Genomic DNA, 26,573 nt, shown 5'->3' on the forward strand with positions numbered 1-26,573 from the left:
TCAGAAGGTTCATCTTGGGCTGGACAAGATATTGTGGTTGGTACTGGAGTCCTAAATCAAGCTAGGGGTCCAGTGCTCTCCTCCTCCTTGCTTGTCTGGGAACAGAGTTTCAATCTCCAACTTCAACAATCCAGGCTGGATCCCAGACTCCCACACACAGGCCTTCTTCTCAGAGAACCCACCCAGGTGAGTTGGGACCCCAGTAGATAATGCAAGCAGGAAAGATTCAGCAAGCATGAAAGTTGACAAAGTTTACCCGAGCTCACCTGAACCAAGCCAGTTCAGCCAAGATCCCTGAGATTGTGTGCTTGACACCTTAGCTATTTATTTAATGTGTTAAAAACTGGACTGTTTTTTAGAATCTATAATGTATAGATCATTGTTTACAATTCCATATTGGGACTGGAAATCTAATTGTTTCACACTGAGTGAAGAAGTAGTATAAAGTATTTTCCATAAAATTAGAACACATCCAATGGTGTTTTGCATTATAAAGATGGGACCATGGAACTGCTAACAGATGTCACCTTGGACAACAGCTCCTGAGACGGTGGCTGCACGGGATCTTCTGTCATGCTAGGTTTTCACGTGAGTCAAGTAACTGATTCCAGAGGTCAGGGGGAAAACTACATTGCTTTACAACACAACACCTGCTGAGACTGGATATACTTTCGGTGTGTAAGCCAATTTCTTTCTCTTTGCAATTCCAAATTGTTTGTGCAAGATTTTTGTTTGCTCTTGGGGACTCACAGGGGACCGGGAGTTATATGTTTTGATTTGGTTCTTTCAAAGGAATAATTAGAGTTTTACACACTTTGCCATTTACAAGTTCATTATTTTGTATATTACAGATATATTTGGGTGAAGGGGCATGTGAAAGTTGGTGAACTTTGTGTGATCAAACCTATGTCAGTCATATTGCAGACCCATCCTCTCGGCTGCTTTTTAAATCTAGAAAGCTCCTAGGCACAGTTAGAGGTCATCAATTGCCTCTTGTGACTTTTGCTACATTATTGCACATGTGTTTCCTTGTTGCTTTCTTTTTGCCTTTTGGGATTGATTCTATTTCTGTAAATAGCAAACATCTCCTTTCACATGGAGGAACACACACATTTGCATTCCACAAAAGACCGCCCACATCATTCTCAGGAGCACACTTTTACATATAGAAGCCTCTTTGTGTTTATGGAGACTCCCTGTCTGCACCATGGGTGTAAACAACTGGTGTGGTAGGATTCCTGGGAGGAGCAATGAGAAGATGCACACAGTGCTTCTAGCTCCCACACTTGGTAAGAACCCGCAAAGCGAGCAGTCTTTTCATCATGGCCGTGAATTCATCTCATCACTCCTGCCATCGTGTCCAGAGCCATAAGCTCCCTTGAACCCATTTATGTTTATAGGATGAAATGATAACTGTGGGGGATTCTTTCTCTGCTCCCAAGTATCCGTTTGTATTATTGTATTTCCAGGTCTTTGCCAATTCATTCCTGAGTTAGCTGCTCATGTGGATGATATAGAATTATTATTTTGGGTCTTTTGTTAAGTATTTATCTTGACCTTTTATTCAATTTCATCAATGCAGTTATTTATGATCCCTTTCAATATTCAAGTATATTTTTAGTGCATAAACTCTAACTTGCTTCGATTTTTTCTGTATTTTCTAAAATGTATTCGCCTGTGTAAAAATACATAAATGAAGAAAGCAGATAAGGTCTCCGCTCATTTGAATCTTACATGATAATGTCAAAGGTGGAAGATAATGAATGAAGTGTGTCTGTGATATGACATCCACGGGGAAAAATCACATGGAGAAAGAGGAGAGAAGGCAGTGGGACTCAGTGCGGGTTATAGAGAGTGGCCATCAGAGCTTCAGTCCGTGAGCTCAGGTATTCTCAACTGTGAATCATCCTTTAAACCTGCTGTTGAATTCATCTTGTGAGTATTGTGCTGAGAATATTTTCATTTACATTAGTGAAGAACATCAGCCTATAATTTTTCTTCCTTTGTATAGTCTTATCTGTGCAGATCATTTAGTCCTTATCTGTGCAGATCATATAGTCCTTATCTGTCCAGATCATTAGATATCTAAAGCAAACATAACCATCCACTTGGATCCAGGGACCACATTGAAATCAAATACCACGTGATTCCACATTCATGAGAAGTATTAAGTAACCAAACTCATAGATTCCAGAGCAGAAGAGTGTCATGGGATTGTAGGAGGGAACATTTGCTCTGTTTTATTAAGTTAGTTATATAAGACATTGTATTTCCAGACAACTGATGACAACATAGTTCCTGGAACTAACAAATGATATTGAAAATGTCCCAGGAGGACAGACCTGATGTTAATTGTTCCCACTACAGACAAAAACAAGCAATAAAAAGGTGGGGTGCACACAAGGACACTCTGGGAGGGGATGGACGTGTCCATGGCATTGATTGGGTGAGGGCACCAGGCTTCCTACGAGTCTGAACTCACCAGATCATGCACATTGCATAGTGCAGACCTTCGGACATAACTAGATCTCAGTAAATCTGCTTTAAACTCAAGTACAAGGGACAACTTGTGAGACAGAACCCTCAGCCTCTGGAGAAACCTAACATGTCAGCAGCTTCAGAGGCCGCCTCCTTCCTCAACATTCTCAGGCACCTCGTCTCTCCCATCTCTCTCTACCCGATTCTGGCTTCCTTTTGAAATTTGAAGCATGAAACAAGCACCGTCAGAGGGGTTATTGGGCCGCTCACTCCTGCTAGACACACCTCTGCTGTGTGGCCTCCCTCATCCTGGAGGTCTCTGTTCAAATGTCACCTTGTTCATATCATTTTTCTTGGCCTACAACAAATTAGCTCCTCCATCTACTCTCCTTTCGACCTGCCACCTTTTCTCCATAGCAATGATTATCATCTGATGTAGCCTATTATCCTTTCTTTTCTTTTGTAACTAATACATGACAATTGCACATGATTTTGGATGCCATGAGATGTTTTAATACATGTTTACATTATGTAATGTAGAAATCCATCTATCTCCCCTGTGTGGTGAAAACATTCAAAATCTTCCTCTAGCTCTTCTTTTACAATTTCCTCTACACAGTCTTTTTCTGTAATTGAATTCTAGTGACTTATTTCTCGGTTCCTTGGTGAGGCATTTACAGGTACATGGTTGGAACTCAGTTTACATTGCTGAAATGAATGTGTTCATAGAATTGAACTTCAATTGATGAAAGAATTGCTCATGAAAGCAGTAGAATAGTACAGCTCGCTGAGAGAAAGGAAGAGAAGGACGGGAATTCTTCATTAGAGGTGGGAAGGGGACAGCTAAAGGCGGCCAGGCATAAAGCTCAGTGCTGTTGTTTTTCTCTTTCCTGGTAGACCCAAGAAATGGAACCACGGAATTATACCCAAGTTTCAGAATTCCTCCTACTGGGACTTTCAGAAGACCCAGAACTAGCAGCCCCTCATCTTTGGGTTTTTCCACTCTATGTACCTGGTCACTGTGCTGGGGAACCTGCTCATCATCCTGGCCACCATCTCAGACTCCCACCTGCACATGCCCATGTACTTTTTCTTCTCCAATCTGTCATTTGTGGACATCTGCTTCACCTCCACCACCATCCCAAAGATGCTGGTGAACATCCAGACAGAGAGCAAGGCAATTACCTATGAAGGCTGCATCATACAGATTTATTTTTTTGAATTATTTGTACTGTTGGACAACTTCCTTCTAGCTGTGATGGCCTATGACTGATATGTGACCATCTGCCACCCCTGCACTACATGGTCATCATGAACCAGAGACTCTGTGGATTGCTGGTTTTGGTGTCCTGGATCAAAAGTGCCCTGAATTCCTGGTTGCAAAGCCTAATGATGTTGTGACTGTCCTTCTGCACAGACTTGGATATCCCCCCTTTTTCTGTGAACCTAATCAGGTGGTCCACCTTGCCTGCTCTGACACTCTTCTTAATGACATGTTGATGTATGTTACATGTGTGGTGCTGGGAGGTGGCCCCCTCACTGGAATCCTTTACTCCTACTCCAAGATAGTGTCCTCCATCTGTGCAATCTCATCAGCTCAGGGCAAGTACAAAGCCTTCTCCACCTGTGTGTCTCACCTCTCTGTGGTTTCCTTGTTTATTGTACTGTTCTAAGTGTGTACCTTAACTCTGCTGTGACCCAAAACTCATAACCAAGTACAAGAGCCTCAGTGATGTACAGCATGGTCACCCCCATGCTGAACCCCTTTGTCTACAGTCTCAGGAATAAGGATATCAAGAGCGCTCTGAGAAGTTTCTCTGAGAAACTACACAAGCATTCACTGTTCTGAGACTAAGAAGCTGCCATTGATTGCAGAGTGTGAAGTCTCAGAGCAAGTAATTGCAAGTTTGTTCAGATTATGGAAGTAGGACTTGTTCCTTCTATTTATTGTCTCAAGTTTCCATTTCTTTGATTTCAACTCCTCTATAAAAGATGAGCACTCACCTTGTGAAGCTTTCTCCTCTTTGACATCTGAACAGTGTTCACCTTGGTCACTTTCATACTTTCTCAAAGATATTTTCAATCGTGGATTAGAAATATTGGAAATTCCCATTTGTCTCATTGGACAACTTGCATTTTCTTAAAGAATAACTTCTTCTCAAATACCAGAACACACACGATAAATTTTTCTTTTCTTTTCTTTCTTTTTTCTTTTTGTTATTCAAAAGCAGTCGTGTGCTGAACTCCTCCTAGGAAGAAAGCACACTTGACAACCAAGCCTCGTGTGTCATTTTGCACTAGAGGGAATTCCAGGACCACAGTTCTGCCCTGTGGGTGCCTCGTGCCTCTGGCTTCAGCCTCTCAACGGCTCTTCCTGGTGATGTGGACTCTAACAGACCAGCGTGAGTCAAGACCCAGCACAGCTTCTTTCTCATGTCAGAGTTCTGTTTACTTACTCAGCTTGGTGTCCATGGTGTGAACACCAGAGTGACCGGGTTGGTGCAGACCTCACCAACTCACAGAGCGTTGATTCAGTGGTGGAGTCGGGCATCAGAAGGCTCACTTTCTGGATAGAAAGCAGCCCCCATTACACGGGAGGTCTGGGTCTCTATAGGTTACATGCTGGGAGATGACTGAACCACTGAAGACTTCGTCAGAACAGATCAGTTTGGGCATTCAGGAAACAGTTTGTGAGAGTTTGAATTTGCATTTTCTGTACAAGGATGGAGGGTCCAGGGTTCAGCATTCAGTGCTTATCTCCTTCCCTCCAGGGTCTATTGTACTGTCACTGGAGAAGTATTTACTTGGGGAAGGATCAATATTTTGTCTTCCCCCCAGAGAATGTCATTTTTAGGTTTGATGGACAACTTCTTCACAGGGATTGTCTTGTCACTGGGAAGGGATGTATTGGGAAAGGACCAGTGTTATCAATATTTCACCTTCTTCCTCCCTCTTCCCAGGCTGCTGTATTTGGGGTTGTCATTTCCATTCCATTTGCATGGTCTCTGCCGCAATCACATCAGACATTTATCAGATATATATTTAGTAAATACACATTTCCAAGTCATGTCTGTATGGAAAGACAAATTTGAAATGATAGGTAGATCAATTTGCCTCAACATTAAACAGGACTCTAAATAGGAAAAGATAAACTATACTTTATATTGCATTACTACCTAAAACATATCTTTTTCATACTGGAAATACAATTACTGTGGAATGGAAGATTGGATCCCATGTACAAGGGGGTTTGCTCATCAAAAATTGTTTGGCATTGTTTGGTGGCATTATTGAGCTGTTTTGCCTGAAAATTTCCAGGGCTGTCTAGAATTATGAACCCTTACATGTTCTGCATGAAGTCACTTATGGTTTGGTTATGAGTTATCCCCCCAAATTTCAGTATTAGGCAATGCAGGAATGTCAGATATGAAAGGATTAGATGAGGAAAGCTGTAATTTATTCAGTGGATTAATCCACTCAATGGATTGATTATTTGAATGGACTACTTGGTGATAACTGTAGACAAGTGAGTGAGGCTGGAGGAAGTAGATCATGGTTGGGGGGAGGCCCTTGGGATTCTATCTTATCTCTGGCTCCTCATTCTCTCTCCGTCCTTGCCATGAGCTGAGCACCTTTCCTCCTCCATGCCTTTCTGTCCTGTTTGGCATCATTTCAAGTCCAGAGCAATGGCGTAAGCCAATCATGGACTGATCCTCTGAAACCATGATCCCAAAATAAACTCTTGTCATGGAAATTGCCTTGTCAGGGATTTCGGTCACAATGATAAACATCTGACTGACACACCTACCTTTTCTAAAAGTTGCCATAACACTACAGTGGTATTGAATAAACAAAATCAATATTATCCATTCTATGTCTCCTTCATGTGCAGGGATCATTTCAGTCTTCATGTTCAATGGATGACTCACAAGAGAATTGAATTCCTGCCCAGACATGCAATTTCAGATCCTAAACATGCATGCTCTTTCCCACACAAACATGCATGTTCTTTTCCCTGGAAAATAATCATCATTTATCATTTTAAAATACATTTGTATTGAATAAATTTGAACAAGAGAGTGATTGTGAATGGTGTCTTTAAATATCAGAGCAATTCCAAAAGAAAAAGTAGCAGATTATTCTAATTGCTTTCAGTTCCCTTCCTTTTACTTACTGTAAGTGTTAACTATTGCTGTGTTTCAAATTGGTTTCATATAATGTCTTACCGTCAAATAGAAGTGCATGGTGATGAGTTATTCTGGGCTCACTGGTCCCCTTTTGAATCTGTGGAGAGTTGTGTGTCCCCTGGGTCCCTCTTCCATACTCAGCTGGGCTTTCTTGGGACTCAGAGCTGAGTGTTGGCTGATCTAGGGTGGCTTGACAGGAACTGGCTTCTTCTGCAGATTTCTTCTCCTCCAGCTGTCTAGCCTGGATTTGTCAGCAGCAGAGGCATATTTCCAACACAGAACAGCAGAAATGCCCTTGAAAGTCCCTTGGGACTCACAAACAAGCTCATCATATTTTATTGCCAAAGCAAAATAAAGACCCTAAACTTATCTTGATCATCTTAAGTCTTGGAGGATGACTCCTTCCAAGTTCATCCTCAGGAGCTGATAATCTTAGTGAAAAGGATAAAAGTAAAAATAGGGTCATCCCTCCATGTTCATGGGGAAATGGTTCTACGACCTTCAGAGATACACAAATCTGCCTCTGAACCAGGAAAGAGGCTGAGAGCAAAATGTACTGAATGAGCATGAGTGTGTGCCATGAAGAGTTTATGAAACAAGTAGCAGCCCTGATTCAATACACACAGGAAATGTGGCCTGCATTCATGATGGAATAATATTTGGCCATTAAAAAGGAATGAAATCCTATCATTTGATAGTCATTATATGGAATGTTCATTTGCACATATGGATTTATGGATCTGCATATGTCATTTGTGATCTTTCTGCAACTGTTTTGTGTATATGACCTGTTACAAATCTTCTCAAATGTCTATATTTCATTATAGAGGATACTTGGTTACAAGTAACAGAGATTGCCAAGCCAGTTACTGAAACAAATTCTGTATTTATTTATATATCACAGGTTTCAACCTAGGAACTCAAGGCTACTCTCGCAACTTTTGGATGTAATTGAGGACATAGTCTTCTGGTGTTTTTCTGCAACATTATCCCCAATGTGTGTTTCTAATCTCATGGTCACAGAATAGCTTCTATACTACCAGATATCAAATCTATATTCCAGCCAGGAAGACTGGAATAAGAGTCAAGAATGAAGTGTAAAGGGAGTTGCAGGGAGGTCTTTGCAAAATACAGACCAACAAAAGAAACATCTCAGATAAAGTATAAAACACAGATGGGAAAAGTGCCATGTCAACAGCTCAATGAGTTTTCACATAGTGAATATCCTCAAGTAGCCAGAATTCATAAAAGAAATAGAATCTAACAGCCCCACAGAAGCTTCTGTGGTATCAATTCCAGGTACTACTTCTGCTCCTGTGGTATCTACTCTCTGGAATCATAAGAGCAAAGATTACCTGTTGACTGAAGTAAACTTCTTAAAAACAGAATTGTGCACTTTTGTGCTGCCTTATTCTGCTCAATATTGTCTGGTATGCGTTTTGTCCATTGGGATGATGTTATGTGTGTTTTCCATAAAACTCCACCTAACAGACTTCAGTTTACAGCTCTTTGGCCACAACTGGGGCATGAGAGATGGTGGGTAGAATAATTCCTGGAGCTATGTCCACATCCCACTTCCCTGAACTCTGAATATGTTAGTCAAGAGTAGAAGAGATTTAGGCTTCTGACAAGTGACCACAGAGAGGGATATTACCCTAGGATATCTGAGGATGTTAGAGTTGTCACAAAGGTCTTCATATGTGGAAGAGAAAAATAGAAGAGTCAATGTTGCTGTAATGCAATGTGAGGAAGACTCACCTGCCACAGCTGGTCTTAAAGAGGGTGGAGGTGGCCATGAGACAAGGAATGTGGGCAGCCTCCAGGAGCAGAGAAAGGATTCTGCTTCACAACCACTTGAAGAAACAGCCCTGCAGACAACTGAATATTTATCCCAATTAAAAACATATTGGATTTCTAAACTTAATGGAAGGTTTTACATTTGTATCCTTTTAAAATTCCACTGATTGGTGACTGTTGGTTACAGCACAAACAGAAACCAATAGATATGGCAATGCTCTGACTGAAGTGATTGACAGAGTGGATGGAGAGCTCAAACCAAATCCATGTTCTGATGTTGAGGGAAAAGCCAAGAATGGAGAGAAATGGTTAAGGAAACCTGGCGATGTTTTCCACCATGAAAACCTGAACAAGCTGACTTTTAATGGAGTAACAAGGTAAAATTTAATTTGGCTTTCATTACAGTATATCATAAAGTTGTGTTTATCAAAACTTTCGAAATGACTTCAGTCTATACATATATATAGAGAGAATTATCCTAAACAAATCCAATCAAATTAAAGCAATGCTATTATAAATATCCAAATCCATGACAAAAAGGTTTTTGAAGTGCCTGGTGCGTGAATGATTATTCTTTGGAAGTAAACTTGTATTCTTAACATGAATAACCATTTGTAATTTGAATTTTCAGGCAAGAGGTAAAAGAGGATAGGATTTCTACAACAAATGATAGATTAGTACACTGAGAATTAAAAATGATGGAAGAACTAAAACAGGTAGAATTGAGAACATGATGGGTGGATTCAAGTATGAAAACATGCATGTCTCCAACAATATTCTATTAAGTAAACAGAACACATGGAGAAAGAACAGTCTCACATCCTGTCTCACATGTGCATTTTTTACAGTCTATCAGAATGTGTAGTAATGGCTACCAGAGGCTGGGATGGGTGGGTGGGGAAGGAGGAGGCAGGTGGGAGGTTGGAGAACTGGTACCTAAAAACAGTTATAGAGGAGGAATGAGTTCAGTCAAATTACCCAGCACAGTAATTCACATTATATGTTTTAAGAATAACTTGGAAGGAGCTTAAAGTTTCCAGACCAAAGGTAGTAAGGAGTGGATAGAAACATTAATTATCTTCATTTATCACTATATCCTACTTACACATATTGAATTATTACACTGAGCACTCTACATATGTGTTAATTATAAGATTTTCTGAAATGGTTTAAGAAAATGGATTTGTTGACTATCCTGATTTGATCATTCCACACCGTACACTTGATTTGAACTATTACACCATGCCCTATAAATTTGTACAATTACAAATTATACAATATTGTACAAAATTATACAAAATATTTGTACAAATAATTGTGCAAAATATTGTACAAAATTGTACAATATTTTAAAACGTGCATGTCAAAAACTTTGATAATATTTTTAAATTTAAAAAACTAGGGGAAAATACATGATATCTTATATAATGTGGAAATCTGCCTCGTTATTACAATCATTTACCTATATTTACTGCAAAACATCAAGTTGTAAACCTCAAATATGGACAATAAAATGTATCTTAACAATGAAATAAAATTAAATGAAATTTAAAGAAGCAAAATACACATATAAACTTACTTCAAAACAATTAGAATTTTAAAATCCCAAGGAAAAATTGATTTGATCCTTGAACCACCAAAACCACTAACCTAAAAGAATACATACAAATGGCTCAGAAACATGAAAAGGTGTTGATTTCATGAATACACAGTACAATCACATTAAAATAATCAAGGGACTTCAAGTGCCTTACCTTGGTGTTGGATTTCTTCCTAAGACTGCTCACCCAAAAACAGAGTCTTCCTTATTGGGGAGAATCCCAGAAGCAGAAATTTAATCAGAAGCTTCTGTTTTGTTCCACCTTTAATTTTACATCAGCAAAGCTTCTCTAGAGCCAACTAAACCTCAGGTCTGGAAGCCTGGCCTGGTCCACACAGACTGGGCAGGGGCCTCTTCATCCCCTCTGTGACCTGGGCTGGAGCCTCTTCCTTCCCTCTGTGACCTCAAGTTCGTTGCCTGGTGACCATAAGCTCTTGCTTCTTAGTCAAGCAGTGACCAGGAACATCCAGACACAGTGTGTATAACATGGTCCAACAAACTGGCAAATGCCAAGTATAGTTTTAAATCTTCATTTAATTTTTACTGACATGTGAATGTGCATGTGAACAGGGGTCAGGGTGGTACTTTAGCCCATGCACACTATGTTCAGTGAACAAAACAGCATAAGGAATCTTTCCCTCTCCATGTCATTTCTTTGTGATCCCAGGTTTGACCTCCTCACTTCTAGATCCTCATAAAACACAGGACAACACGTTGTGCTCTGCAGCCTCTCCTCCCCCACTCTGCTGTGGAACTCCAGGACTTCCTCTTTCTACTGAACTGTGTTCTGCTACCCATTTTCCAGCTTCCCTCCCTCCCTCCTCGCACTGCCTCCTTGCCAGTCACTGGGGTCACTGTTCTGTATTCAGACTGAGGCTCCTTTGCTTCCACATAGGACAGAGCATATGTGGGGCTGGCTGTCTGGCTTCTTTCATGTGGCAACCTGTCCCACCCCCTTTATTTTGTTATGAATCATAGGTTTTCTTTCTTCCTGAAGGCTGAAGAGTACTCATTATGGATACACTGCATCTCCCTTTTCCATGCCTCTGCCATGGGAAGCTAGGCTGGTTCCCTGCCTTGACGGTTGTGCTACTTCCCAGGGAAAGTGGGGACAAGCAGGTGCCTCTTTTGAATGCTGGTTTCTTTCCCTCTGTGTTGTCTGTCTTATCAAGATCTACCTCCATGAGTCTGGAGTATTTTTCTATCTCAAAACCTCTTAGGACAAATACCTATGGGTATGTTACTGGCCCAGTTATCTCCTCTCTCTTCAACCATCCCCTGAATTTCCTTCTATTCAACAAGAATTGACAGGGGACAAACTCCTTACCAGAACTGTACTAGGCATCACGTTTGCAAGCACAGAAGAGCTACATTTCTGAAATTCAAGAGACGATACTGCATATGAGTAGTAAAATTCAGTATGTTCAGTGAGACCGAAAGGAAAGAGAATCATACAAAGGCAGGAAACATTCCAGTCGGTCTCATTTGCATCACCACAGAACACATCTCTGCAAGTGAGTGTCCAGGGCAAAAAGAAAAACAAGGGTCACTTCTGAAAGTCTGTATTAAAGGTAAAAGATGTTGTTTCTTCAACATAAAATACAAACCATTATTGTAGATAACTGGGAAAATGCCACGTTGTAATCATCAAACTTGAGAATTTATGAATTGTACCAAGGACAAGAAAGACCATGAAGGAAGACCCAAGGAGAGAACTGCATTAAAACTTGTAAAAGCAGAAGACATCAAGGCCTGGATGAAGGAGGAGAGGCTCTCTGGTCCTCAGTGTCATGCAAGCTGCTACTCAGCAGATACTGTGATGGCCTTCACTGAGGGGTCCCATGCCCTTGGCCCCTTTATCTCCCTGCTCTTCAGACTGTGGACCAATGGGCTCAGTATGTGAGTGATATTCACCAAGGTCACTCAAGGTTATCCTACACAGCAGATGCCTGAAGAACTGAGGTAGATCTCAAGACCAGTGCTCAGGTTTCAATCTTAAGTGTCCCTCAAAGGCACTGGGGTAAGGCAGGTCCCCTGCTTGGTGCTATTGGAAGGTGATGGAAATGCTAAGAGGGGCTCTTGTAGGAAGTTTTACTTCACGGGGGGATCACACTTGAAAGGGGTGCGAACCCAAGTCTCCTCCTCTTCATTTTTCATTTCCTGGCCATGAGGTGAGCAGCTTTACTCTGCCACATGCCTGGCACCCCCATCATGTGCTCACTGCCACAGGGCCATTCCCTCAGATTGGAACCTTGCAAACCATGAGCTGAAATAAAACTTCTCTCCACATAAATCTCAGGTATTTTGTTATAGTAACAGAATACTGACTAAAACAGTCAGTGCATGAAGCAAGGTCACCACCAAGTGAAAGGCTGTGGACTAGCCCCTGGCTGATTTAATTCTGAGTGAAGAAAGAATTTCTAAAAAAGAAAGAGGATTTCAGTAAGAGAGAAAGACCTAGAATGACAGAAACTAAATACACTGCTATGTTATTGATGAGGTGGCAGAACTCTGGCAAGATCACAGAACAGTGTGGGCTTCCAATGGTTGTGCAGAAGAGAGGCAGTCAAGGATGTTCACTTAAGAAAAAGCCATGTTACAATCAAATGTTCATCTGTACTGTCTCCCTTAGTGTCTACATAGCAGAAAGAGCAAGAACAATGAAAGGTCAGGTGCCAGCAATTCTTATCATCCCAAATCTGCTTATTTCAATATCCAACATTTTCACACCAATCTGCAAAGCAAACTTCACCATAGTCTGCTGCACATGTCACGTCTTGATTGACATAAAGCCCCATTACATTATCAGCAAACAGTGTTCTCTCTCATCTACCTGATCTCATAAGGGTCACTCTAAACACAGGATAGACCATGGCAGCTACAACTGCATGGGAGAAAGTGAAAAGCAACTATGAGTCCTTGAGGAAAAGGAAAAGTCTTCGAAATTTTAACTATGAACAAATGGCGTGCTCAGACAACACTCATTTTTTCATTTATAATTTGAATCAACTTTATTTGGAGAAAATTGTAGATTGACATGTTCTTGTTAAGAAATGAGGCCAAAAAATCCAAGTACACTTTAGTCAGCTTCCACAAAAGACTGGGCAAAATATCACAGCTGGGTATTTACACTGATGACAAGGAAATGAAATTGCACAGCAAAGAGAAGCATCCACATCCATGTTTCTGCAGATTCATTCAAAGCAGTTAAGTATGGAGTCAACCTAAGTGCCCATCACCAGATGATTGGAGGAGAAAAATGTGTCACATACACAACTTGGAACATCATTCACCTGCATGGAAGAATGAAATCCTGTCACTGTGGCAATGTGGATGGAGCCAGAGGACATTGTGCTGAGTGAATAAGGCAGATACACAAAGGCAAGCACTGTGTTGTCTATCTCATATGAGGAAGTTAAAAAATAAAAAAAAATGCCAACCTGAATATAGAATAGAGATTACTAGATGTTGTTATGAGGTTGGAGAGAGTGAATTATGGGGCTGGATTTGATGAATGTACACTGTAGACGTGTGGAATTACCAGGCTGAACCTCGCAAAGGTTTACAAATAATACATGCTCATCAAAATAAAATACAGAACGTTTCTCATCAGTTAAGGATTCTGAGTGTTGCCCCATTACAGCCACATCCACCTCCCTCCCTCTCCAGTGACTGTCCACTCAAGACCATTAATCTAGGAATGATTTATTTATTGCTGACATCTCAAAAAAGTTGTGAAGCACATAAAATTGTGCACATGGGGAAAATGGTAGAGTAGATACTTGTGAGGACAGGTTTCTCCATGACTATGGTCAGTACTGTGGACACCACACTGAAATGTATAGAGGATCCAAAAGATGAGGATAAAACCTGATGACCAGCTAACACCCTGGTATTTTTAAGACTACCATGTCAGGAATGTAATTTATGTAAGTGATACAGCAAGGAACACACACTTGAAAACCTATTGTCAGCCAGGCATGGTGCTGCATACCTGCTACCCCAGTGACTCAGGTGGCTGATGCATAAAGATTGCAAGTTCAAGGTCAGCCTCAGCACCCAGCTACTCTGTAAGCCACTTAGCAAGACTCCATCTCAGACAGACAACAGAGATCTGGATGGGTAAATATCCCTCAGTTCAATCTGTGGTACCAAATTTTTGTTCTCAGATTTTCCACCACAATAAAATTATAAAACTGACTTTCCTTGTTAAATATATTTTACAACTGAATAGATATTATGACTATTTTCAGTGAAATAAACAATTACTTAGCATGATATATGTCATTTGAGCTTAAATTATTTCTAGAAATATATCTTATGTGATAAATGAGAATTTGCAAGTCTTACTTTTCCAAAAATGGGAATGATTTGGGGAAAGTTGAAGAAGTACAAATGGAGAAAATTGGATTTGGGAGACATCAGAAAGTGTCATAAAGTGAATGATGCAGTCGAACTGCATGCAGAGGTGGAAATCAAAGGAACAGAAACTCAAGAATAAAGTAGGAGGAGCAAGTTCTGCTTCCACTTTCTGAAAAGAATCCAGTTTCTGGCTCAGAGGCTCTGAGTCCTGCAATCATGGGCTTTTCTCCAGTTTTGGTCAATTGACATTTAATCTTTCTCTTTCAAAGAGTCTCCTCAGTGCGCTCTTCAGGTCCTGATTCCTCAGACTGTAGATGAAGGGGTTCAGCATGGGGGTGACCACAGTGTACATCACAGAGGCTGTTGAAGTTGAACGTGAGTTTTGGGTCACTGCAGAACTGAGGTACACACCTAGGCTCGTGCAGTAAAATAAGGAGACCACGGATATGTGTGAAGCACAGGTGGAGAAGGCTTTGTACCTCCCCTGAGCTGATGAGATTGCACGGATGGAGGAAACGATCTTGGAATAAGAGTAAAGAATGCCAGTGAGGGGGCCCCCACCCAGCAAGATGGCAGCAACATAAATCACCACCTCATTGAGAAAGGTGTCAGAGCAGGCAAGTTGGACCACCTGGTTGAGCTCACAGAAGTAGTGAGGGATTTCCAAGTTCATGCAGAAAGACAGACGCAACACCATTAAACTTTGCAACAATGCATATAAAACACTCACAACCCAGGACACCAGAATTAGCAATCCACAGAGATGGGGTTTCATGATGACCATGTAGTGCAGTGGGCAACAGATGGCCACATACCTGTCATAGGCCATCACAGTCAACAGAAGAATGTCCAACTCTATAAGGAGTACAAAGAAATGAATCTGGGTGATGCAGCCTGCATATGTGATGGCCTTGCTCTGTGTCTGGATGTTCACCAGCATCTTTGGGATGGTGGTGGAGGTGAAGCAGATGTCCACAAAGGACAGGTTGGAGAGGAAGAAGTACATGGGTGTGTGCAGGTGGGAGTCTGAGATGGTGGCCATGATGATGAGTAGGTTCCCCAGCAAAGTGACCAGGTACATGGAGAGGAAAAGCCCAAAGATGAGGGGCTGAAGTTCTGGGTCCTCTGCAAATCCCAAAAGGAGGAATTCTGAAATCTCTGTGTCATTCATTGGTTTCATGTGCTTGGTGTGACTATGAGAGAATGAGAAAGAGAGAGGGAAAGGAGATGCATTTCTACTGTTTAATTTCTATTTTTCTCTCATTTTTATTCACAGTAAAGTCATCATTTTTATATTTCATCTGAATCTGGTCACCTGTCAAGGTGTCACCTACACATTTTAAAACAAGTTTCTTCCCATCTCTCAGCATTTCCTCAAGAGGTCATATACTCTAGAATTATACTGAGAAATTTCTAGTGTACTTAAAGAAAAAAAGTTGAATATTTACAATGTCCTGGGAATAATCTAGAAAATGTGAGAACAGTACACAAAACCGATGTCCCTACAATCTAAAGATGGAGAAAATTATAAGCAAGTTTTGAAAATTATATAACATGCCAGATGAGGAGATAATTGCAAAAAAAGAAAATAAGATAAAAAAGAAGAGAATAGATGGAAGTGTTTTTCTAAAACTGCACTTTTGGCAAAAATCAAAGAAGTTGACAAATCAGATTTGAACAACAACAACAACAAATCTGAATGAAGACAGAGGAAGTGCCACAGGCTGTCAGGGAAGAGTATCTGGCAGGAGGCAAAGACCATGCCAAGGCCCTGAGGGAGATCCTTTTTCAGACGTCCAAGGCCAGGGAGGAAGCCAGAGTGGCAACAGGAAAGAGTAAGAGGGAAAGGGACGGCTCAGAGGTGAGAGCAGAGCAGTGACCAGAGGCTGGGAAGTGGAGCAGGGAGGGGAGGACATGGGTGGGCTATTTAACGGTAAAAGCCACAGAGAGGGCATGAAGTCTGAGTGTTCCACAGCACAGCAGGGGACTTGAGTTCCCATATGTTTCATTTATTTCAAAATAGTTAGAAAACAGGAGTCTGAGTTTTCCTGTCACTCACAATGACAAATGCTGAAAGACATGAATGGGATGATCACACCGAATTGGTCATTAAACATTGACACACATAGCAAAGTGTCACACGGTCCACCATGAATAGATGCAATTGTTATGTATGAATTAAACAGGGAAATCAATTTAAAAGGCAATTCTCCCTGTAATGTCTTTTGTAGGACAGTTCCTTGGTGGCGTGCTTCACAAGGTATGATTACACCTGAGGAGAGCTGCTGTGTGTGGCTCCTCAGATCTCAGAGCTGACAGCAGCATGCTGTGTTCACAGTTTCAGCCCCAGTGTTTTGTTTGTTAGCACTGATGAACATAGAAAGGCACTCTGAAACTCCATCACTTTAGTTGTAAAATGTTGCACTAATGTCACCCAGTGCATAAGGCTCTGGTGGAAAGCAAATGAGGTAACCTGAAAAAAATCTAATTTAACTTACAATAGGAGAAGAGTGTAGAGGGATGTGGACTGAAGACAATGAAAACCACTCTGTGCAGATGCAAAGTCTATGAATCCATGAGAGACATCTGCCGGCTGGACTCATCACAGCCTATTCACAAGAGCCAAGATGTGGAATCCACCAGGATGTCCATCATGGGATGAATAGAGAAAGAAAAGAAAATGTTTCCGTCAATGGGAGGACAGAAACAGAACACTACAGAATCGTATTTAGTTAAGAAACAATGAATCCTGCCATTTGCAGCTGTGTGCATGGAAACAAAGCCTGTTGTCATTCATGTGTGGAAGCTAAAATCCTGGCCTTACACAGGAAGAGAGGGGAATCGTGGTCACTGGAGACTGGAAGTGTACATGAAAGGGGACAGAAGAAGGGGAGACAATAGCTCCCAAACTCTGAGAGCCAGGAGGAGCCAGCTCTGGGATCTGCAGCACAGTAGGGGAACTGTGACCACAGCAACCTTCCACACACTTCACAGTAACTACAGGAGCCTGAAGATTCTCAGCATGTAGGAGTGACTAATGTGGAGGAGAAGCAATGTTGACCACTCTGACTTGCTCATTTCACACTGAATTCATCTTCCAAATTACTATCCTGTACCATGCAAATAGGTAGGAATGTTATGTGTCCATTAAAATACATTTAAAATCATATTTACCACGTTGAAGGGTGCAGTTGTCTTGTGCCACTGAAACATTAAGACAAATGATTCTGCCCAAAACTTTTGCATTCACACTATAAATCAGCTGCAGAACTTTCCTTTGGACTGAAGTGCACTGTCACTTAGTTTCACCTGTTTTTCTGAGTCCTGGAAGCCCTGGACTTCCATGTAGCCCTGGAAGCTCAGGGATGAAGGTGGACTATGTCCTGATGAAGCCATCAGAAGGGCTGGGACCCCACAGGTCAGCAATGCACTGACACACCCCACCCACCAGCCTCCCAGCTGAGCAGCACAGCAGTCCTGGAGTCTAGGTGTTCACCTGAGGAGGGTATGGCTGACCTGGAGTCCAGCTCTGGGCCATCAGTGTACAGCATCGTGAGACAGAATTGCATTACGCACCACCAGCCTGGGGAAAGACCTAAACTCAAGATTCAAACCTCTGCTTCTATGACATGCATATTGCTTTTACACTATCGTAAAGTCAACAATGGTCATTAGGTGAAGGCATTGAAGTTTTGGACAGTCTACGCATTGAGCCCAGGCCCCTTGCTCCGAAACCTGTATGTGTGGGAATGTGTGCCTGCACACACACACACACACACACACACACACATACACACACACACACACACACACACAGAGCATCATGTGCCATCCTGGGCTCTCACCACACAATGAGAAGGCAGTGCATACACAGGGAAACTGTGGTTAGCATGTCAATTTTCCTCTAAAGAATAAAACAATGGTAGTCAGGAACTGCAGTCTGTCAATCTCCCATCACAGGTAACCTTGGTGATCCATTTTTGTATGGCCATTATCTTCCCTGTGTTTAAAGAAACAAAAAAAAAAAATTCTCAATGAACAGAAGGGGTTGCTAAATGGATCTGATGGGGGGACTGTCCCTGGGACAATGGAAGGAAAGAGAAGCTTCCTTGATTCCACCTTCCATGTATCCCCTGGGTGGCGCACAAAAGTATAAGGCATCAAAACAAAAAGGATATATTTTTAGTGGGAAAGATGAATGTCACAAGCCAACAATCTGTGAAAGGAAGTAAACTTTGAGAAAAACAAATGCTCTCCCCACTGTTCCTGGGAGAGCAGGAGGATGGCCTCCTGGAGGCTACTGCACCTCTCTGGCCATTGTCTTCACAGGGTTGGTCACTGGGTGAAGCAGGACTCTATCTTATTTTTCTCAGTGGGTTTTGCTATGTAATACTTAGGCCATGGTGTTGATCTCTTTTAAAAATATTTTTAAAGTTTAAACAACAATGATAGTTGTGTGTATGTTTGGGGCACAGTGAGATCCTTGAATGCATGTGAGCCATGTGTGATAATCAGCCAGTGAATTAACAACTCCATCACCTCAACGTTGATCACTCCTGGGTGTTGGGAATAATCGGAATCTTCTCGACCAGCTATTTCAAATCCACAACCAGCAGCTGTGACCACATTACCCACTGAGCTAGAGAGCACTAGAGTCTTTCCTCCTGTGAGCTCCACCCTGTGTCCCTGGCCGTCCCCTCAGTTCCTTGCACATCCTCTCACCTCTGGTAGCCACAGCTCCTCGACTTCTAGGACTGATCTCTTTTTTTGAGAAAAGGTTGTTAAATTGCCACTTCCCTTTTCAGTATCATAAACAAATGAATCAATGAATTAAGCAGGAAAGCAAACCATCCAACAGCCTGGTAACCACAATCTCCCAGGTCAGGCAGTTCTGGTTTGGCTCTGGGAGGACCTCAGGCTAATGATCTTGGTGTCCATTCTCTGAACATCTCCTGCAGGATTTCTTGGGTCTCACTGACCTGGGTGAGCACTCTGAGAGCAAGAAACCACCACATCCTGTCCAGTCCAAGGTGGAGCATTCTGAGGAAAGGCAGAGAGGAGACATACACAGCTCCCCAGACTTTCATTAGGCATGTCCTCACTGTGGCAACACTGGGCACATGATTAATTCCCCTGCTGGACAGTGTTCTGCACCAAGGACGTTTCTCTTTCCAGGAGAGTCTCTATTCCCAAGAGACATGGTTTACAGTCAGGAGAATTCAGTCTATTACTCCATCTCACGCCCTCTTCTTCCTTCCAGAGATTTAACCTGGAGACATCCTGAGCTGAAGTTCTCTACCAGGTCTGACACGAGGTACCCATCTTGACTAGGGCTCTTGGATCCCCACAGACTTGGGTCGTGTTGGGGACATGGCCCCTGATTCCTCAAGGGGCTTTCTATCCCCCTTTTCAACCAAGCTTATAAACCATGGGTCTACATTCTTGGCTTTATGACATGGTCCCCAGACCAATTAGAACATTCATTAAAAACATGTTCAGAGTTGTCATTTAGTCCTTTGGTGACAAAGACTTTGCTGGTAAAGTGATGATATTTAGATCTTTTGATGCAAACTGCTCCGAGATATTTACCTTATAATCCCATTAATTTTTTACAAAAGTCCCTTCTAGGAGGTTTCCTGTCACCCACCTATAAACCCAGCTACTCAGGAGGCTGTGGTGAGAGGTTCACTTCAGCTCAGGAATTCAGGGCCAGCACCATGGCAAGGCACAGCTCATGAAATTTAGGGAGCCATGTTCACTAAGGTCCCAGCATCTCTAAAGCACAAACTCTTGGTCAGCTTCTCTGATATCTTCAGATAACGGTCCTCCTCTTTGCTCACTGGGGAGTCAGTGGAGGCCAGAGAGGTTGCTCACACTTAATTTTCTTTATTATTTTAGTCTTAACTTGTCATCATTATTGACCCACATCTGGTGCAGATGATGGGATTCACAGTGACCTGCACACCATGCCTGCAGGGGGCAGTGGTCATGTCCACCTCCACTCCACTCTCCCTCCCTCCCCAGAGGACACAGCACCGTCCCAGCAACACTTCCACTCTAGCTCCTCCATGTTTGGGTTTCTGTGTGGGACAGGGAGGGGGTGATATCGGCCTTCCAGTTTCTGCCTCATTCTCATCAGCTGGCCATCCTCCTGCTCCATCTGTAGTGTGTGTATATATAGAACATCAAATATCTGTGGTTCACTGTGGTACATTGCAAAGTAACCATTGTCGAGTTTCCATTACAGGTAACCAGGGGAAGTGGGAAGTGTGTGTGTGGGGGACACTGTGTGAGCCATGCACAACCTCCTCAACAAGGCATGGCAGGGCAGGATTCAAGTTATTATGAAAGACACCCATTGCTTGTGAGCACCGAAGAGAGTTTGAACATAAAAGATGAAATGAAAATAAAGTTAGTGTCAATGTACACATAGTTCACTCACCTGTAAACATTAAGGTTTACAACAAAAAATTGTAATGGGTGAGATATTTTGTTAACAATGTCAAAAGGAGTCATGTGTTTCTTTAGCACCAAGGATTATAAAGCTAGAAGCGTGAGATTATGTCCTGAATAGTAAGAACTTGGTGCTGAATCCTTCAGTCACTGAATAAATTCCTTTATGCATGTACCTTGTGTGAGGGAAGATAATTGCAAGACATATGCCCCATGAGACACTCTTGCAAGGTAGGATTTACCAGCACTGCATTGATCTGGTCTTTTCTTGTGGATATGAAACATATTTAATTGCACCCCATCTTAAAAAAGAAATATCCACAGTGAATACTCCACACAATTTCAAAAAAATCTTTGGACATACATTCTACTTTGACTGGAACCAGTTTATGCCTACCATTCCCTCCTTTAATTAGGGTTTCATCACTCTCACTTAAATGTCAATGATCACCCCTGCATTGCTGAGTTCAGCTGTTACTATTATTTTAGCACTGTAAGTAAGCACCCTAAAAATCAAGCAAGCCTCTCCTGCTTCCTCTGCACCCTGAGTCAGGCTGAAATTGCTCGCAGGGAAACTTCTTCAGCTTTTATTATCTCTGGAACTTCCTGCAACACTGATCAAGCTTTTGGACTCACCTAGGTGGCATCTCTGGAAGGAAGGGCTCTGTTTGGGAACACAGAATCTCCCCTGGATGGTTGATGATGGGACTGAAGTTCTGTTCAAAACAGGACAGCAGGAAGGAGTGAAGCATCAGTCCCTTAGCCAGATTATGGTCTCCAAACTGTCATGGAGCGGGGGAGCCTTGTCCAGTTGAGGTCGCACCTGCTGAAGTACAGTGGTGGGGAGATATTCAGAGCTCCTGGTAGATTCTCCCTTAGGTATATGCCCCGCATGTCGCCCTCCCATTATTCAACCCCTGAGCATATCATGTACCTGTGGGCATCTGCTCTACACAGCAAGTAAAAATTCTTTTATAGATTCTCTATTCTCAAGAGACCAGGTGAAACCAGTGTTCATTACTCCTTCTCAAGAAGTCTTGGTTTCCAGATGTCTGACCTTCTCCCAATCCAAAGTTGAGGATTTCTCCAAATTATGAAAATAAGAGTCTGTCTTCACTGTCTCTTAAATCGTCAAAGCACTGACTCACTTCAAGGACACAGTACCTGATATCCTCAGAAAATTGTAATTTCCCTCTTCAACAATGGAAAAACTGCATTCTTTTGAATGAGACTGTGGGTATGACCTTCCTTGGCTTCATGGTACTTTTCAAAAAACAATTGAAAGTTTAATGCTTGTAAGATGAAGACAAGTTCAGAGGGTTCCATTTAGTTCTTCACTTATAAAATGTTTGCAAATTATAAGAGTTATATTCAGATCTTTTTATGCACCTTGCCTCAAATTATTGACCTGTAACGTGTTACTCATTAGTTAGGAAGTGTCCCATAAAAGTGCACATGAGAAACAATGTAAGAAGTTTTAGAGGTGAAATCAATGGGGTTATGAGAACCTTAACCCAACCATTGAATTTATCCTCTGGTAGTGATTAACTGGGAGGTGACTGTAGGTTGGTGGGGCGTGGCTGGAGGAGGTCAGTCCTTGGGATTGTGCCTTTGGGATAGTTATTTTGTCTTTGTCAAGTGCAGCACTCTCTCTCTCTCTCTCTCTCTCTCTCTCTCTCTCTCTCTCTCTCTCTGCTGCTTCCTCATCATCCTGCCCTCCAGATCCTCATGCCTGAGACACTGTCTTCCACCACACTCTCCCGCCATGATGTCCTACCTCACCTAGGGACCCAGACAATGGTTTGACAACCTACAGACTGAGATCTCTGAAACCATGAGTCCCAAAATAAACTTTGCTCTCAAATTTCTATTTTCAGGTTGTTTGGTCACAGTGGTGAAAACACTGACTGAAACCTAAGGACACTCTTATGCAATAATTATAAAAGTCCATTCAGCTGTCAGTACTATTAGGAACCTGATTCTAAATTGACAGATATGGAACTCAAGGTTTAACTGATCTGCCCAGATTTATAACCTAAGTAATGCCTGGGTTTTGAGTGTAATCCCATTAAGATTTTATAGCTCTTATGCCATAGTCCCATGGTCCTCAACCAGAGATGATTTCACCTCCAAAACACATTTGGAAGTGTCTGTAGAAACTTAGATTGACACCTCTAGGAAAGTGTAACAGGTACCAAGTGGGTGAGGCTACGGATGCTGCTCAACACCTGGCAATGCACCAACAGGTCCCACTGGGTGTGCAGAGTTGGGAGTCCCAGCTGGTGGCCAGGATGATGAGCATGTCCCAGTGCATGTTGCCAGGCACCTGGACAGAGAGGGCCCAACACAGGGCCCTTCATCTGCTAGTCTGGATCCTCTGAAAGTCCCAGAAAGAGCAAGTTTCTCATTCCAACTTGGCTTCCCATTTCCATGAGGCTGCTAGGCTTGTCCAGATGGTGAAAGAAACACATAATTCAATCCTAGCATGCTTTCCCCACTATAGTATAATTTTCATCCTTCATCCAAGCCACGGAGTTCATGAACTCATTCACTTTGGGTGATCATCTCTTTACTGCATGTTGTGATTACCATCGCTATTGACAAAATTTGTCTCTAGGTCAGTGGTTCTCAAACATGGTTCCCTGGTACAGCAACATTAGCATCACCTGGGAACTTAATAGAAACACAAATTTTTTTCAAACCTACGTGAACCTATTGATCAAGCACTCTGGGAATGGTGCCAGCAATCTGTGCTTTCAAAGCCCTCCCAGGATTATGATGCATGCATAGGTTTGAGGATCACCATGTAGTGCTTGCCTGCACCCCAAAGCAACCATACCTTCTGCCCAGTCTGATGGCTGCTCCTCACTTCCTACTCAGTGTCTGTAAGAATGAGAAATTACTGATGGTAGGCAGATGTTTCAGGGGCCTGACTAAAGCCAGATCTCCTGAGGAACAGGACAGAACCTAGCAATTCTTCCATTCTGACTCACTTATGATGGTTTTGCACTGGATGATCTCTAAGTCTGGCCTCTGCAGATGTTTAACTTCCATAGTTAGCACAGTTAGCGCTAGATAATTCCCCTTGCAGATTTTGCCCAGAGAGGAACAACTGGATGTTATCAACCATCACAAGTCTGGCAGACACAGAGACCTGAAGCTTAAGTGGTAGTGTGCGTGTGTGTGTGTATGTGACTTGTATGTGACTTGCTCTTAGAATTCCTATATTCAGTCAGAATGTCACCAAATTGATATCAGAATGTGACTTGGTAAATTTTAAGAGTGAAGATGATGTGCCAATGGTATGCATTGCAGTCAAAATATCATTTTAAAGATTAGATAGATAGATACACACATAGAGATAGATATAGATATAAATATAGATATAGATAAACGGAAATCCTGTAGAGATGAAGGGAAATTGGGGGTAGCAAAGGGGAATTTGGGGGAACTGAAGTCAAACAATGGATATTCTTTGTTTGTACGATTATGTCTAAATGGACCCCAGTATTATGTTTAAATATAATGTACTAATAAAAACATAAAATATAACTCTAGAATGTTTAAATTAAAAAAAATATAGTGGAAGTACTCTGTAAACATATGGAAATAAAAATATCCAGTGCTATAAAATAACTCAACTCTGGCTTAGTCTTCTTAGAAATGCAAAGGAGAGAATTTCAGTTTCCATCAGACCTGGAGAGTGAGTGGGTGGTCCTGCTGGGAGGACTAGGAGAGCTTCCCTTACTCTGCAGCCTACCTACCAGTTCCCACATGCACTATGTTGCCCTTCACCCCCTGAAGCACACAAGACAATGATGGCAGAGTATTAGGTGTCAAATACTCTTAGTCCCAATGCTGTTTATTTCCTTATCCAACAGCTTTACACTATGTGAAAAAGGCTCTCCATCACAGGATCCTTTATACACACCAGTCCACATGGTCCAGAATGACAAAGACACAGTGTTTAAGAATGATAATACTTATTTTATAATTTTTATGGTTTTATTGTAAGAACATATAATAAGGTGATTTTTAAGCTTGCGACACAAGATTGTGGAAAATATGTGGGGGGAAGTAGGAAAGAAATATGAACTGAAGGAGAAAAAAGAAAGATGTCTGCAATTCTGGTCCTAGAGAAATACTTATTCCTGTATTGTTCACTTTTTTTCATTTACAACTTTTAATTAAATTTTTGAATGGGGATAATTGCAGATGAGCATGCATATGCCAGAAATGACACAGAGCGACCCACGCACCCTTTCCTCATTTTCCCAAATTGTAGCATCTCACGAAAATACAGTGCTTTATCACATCTGTGATATTAACACTGATAACATCAAAAGGCAGAAAGGGTTCCATTAGCCAGGTCCCTACTATCTCCCTTTAATAGGCAGATCCACTCCTCCTCTCTCCTGCCTGAAACCTAAGAACAATGATCTATTTATCATTTATACACTGTTATCACTTTAATATGTTATCTGGCGTACAAAAGTATCCACCCAGAAAAAATGGTGAGTAGACACCTCTGGGGGACCTGTCTAGCCCAAGACTTTGATAGGTGTCATGGACACTGAGCTGCCATAGAAGCAGGACCCTACATATGAGAGCAATGTCGAAGCTGGACATTGCTACAGGAACAGAATGTCCTGTGGTTCTATGGCACAGTGGGGTGGATGCAGCTAATAATAATGCATAGTATATCTCAGAATTCTTAGAAGAGAGGATTTGGAATGTAGTCTCCATAAAGAAATGATTGGTGGTTAAGGCAAGAATATACCAACTATCCTGAGTGGATCCTTGCCTCATGTAAACATGGATCAAAATACATTGCACAATAGATATATATAAAGGTGAAATTCACTGTAGTATATCCAGAGCATAGTTTTGTCAATTTCATATTAAGCTAATTTTTAAACATCTACAAATAAATAGAAAGAAAACCAGTAGAATCATCTTCCAGGGGAAAAGGGGAGGGAGGATGAGAGGGAAAAGGGAAATACTAGAGACCAAAGTGAAGCGAATTATATTCCATAGCTCTACAATTATGCAAAAATTACCCCCAATATTATGTATGACTAAAATACACTAAAAACTATAATGCATAAAATATGCAGCTCATAAATATGTAAAATATTGTGTCAATCAAAAATTAAATGAATTAATCTTGTAAACCACAGTCACCAGTTTTTGGGTTTGATTGTTTTTTAATGTGGTGCTGAGGGTGGAACACAGTCCTCACACTTGCAGGGCAAGTGCTCTACCACTGAGCTAACATCCCAGCCTGTGACCAGTTCTTAAAAGCACTAGTGTGCTAAGTTCTACATGATCAAGAAGAGGAGTCAAGGTCGTGATGTTCAAAGAGAAAAAGTGACCTCACATTTACCTCAACTACTAATTGCATTGTCTCAGTCATCACTATGAATTTCATTAATTGTCTCAGTCATCACATCTGCTTTTCTTTCCTGGGAATGTTAAAAATCATGACTAGTTTTACAGTAATATGAAAGAAATATTACTCAATAAAATATGCCATGGATGAATTAATTGTTCTTTTAAAATCCTTGATGGTATATGACATAACGGTAATTTCCAAACATTTCCAAACATTATTTGGAATAATTGTGGAGAATCACACAATCATAGAGCTAACCTTAACCAGAGCACAAACCTTAATGCAGAAGATTGGAGGTGCA

The 26,573-nt window shown here is 41.6% G+C and overlaps 1 protein-coding gene and 1 pseudogene across 1 annotated transcript; one reads left to right on the forward strand and one right to left on the reverse strand.

Annotated features, from left to right (window-relative positions):
• The first annotated feature begins 3,550 nt into the window (after window positions 1–3,550).
• On the forward strand, window positions 3,551–4,327 carry LOC124968127 (olfactory receptor 7A10-like; annotated as a pseudogene).
• Window positions 4,328–14,662: 10,335 nt separating this feature from the next.
• Window positions 14,663–15,604, reverse strand: LOC124968128 (olfactory receptor 7A5-like). Its single transcript, XM_047530465.1, has one exon. The coding sequence runs from the start codon at window positions 15,602–15,604 to the stop codon at window positions 14,663–14,665; it is 942 nt and encodes a 313-aa protein (XP_047386421.1).
• Window positions 15,605–26,573: the final 10,969 nt, after the last annotated feature.

The sequence above is a fragment of the Sciurus carolinensis genome, chromosome 17 (assembly GCF_902686445.1).
Source record: "Sciurus carolinensis chromosome 17, mSciCar1.2, whole genome shotgun sequence".
In the NCBI taxonomy this organism is placed as follows: domain Eukaryota; kingdom Metazoa; phylum Chordata; class Mammalia; order Rodentia; family Sciuridae; genus Sciurus; species Sciurus carolinensis.

Excerpts from the sequence above, each read along its gene's own strand:
- LOC124968128 (XM_047530465.1), bottom strand. The coding sequence starts at position 15,604 with ATGAAACCAATGAATGACACAGAGATTTCAGAATTCCTCCTTTTGGGA.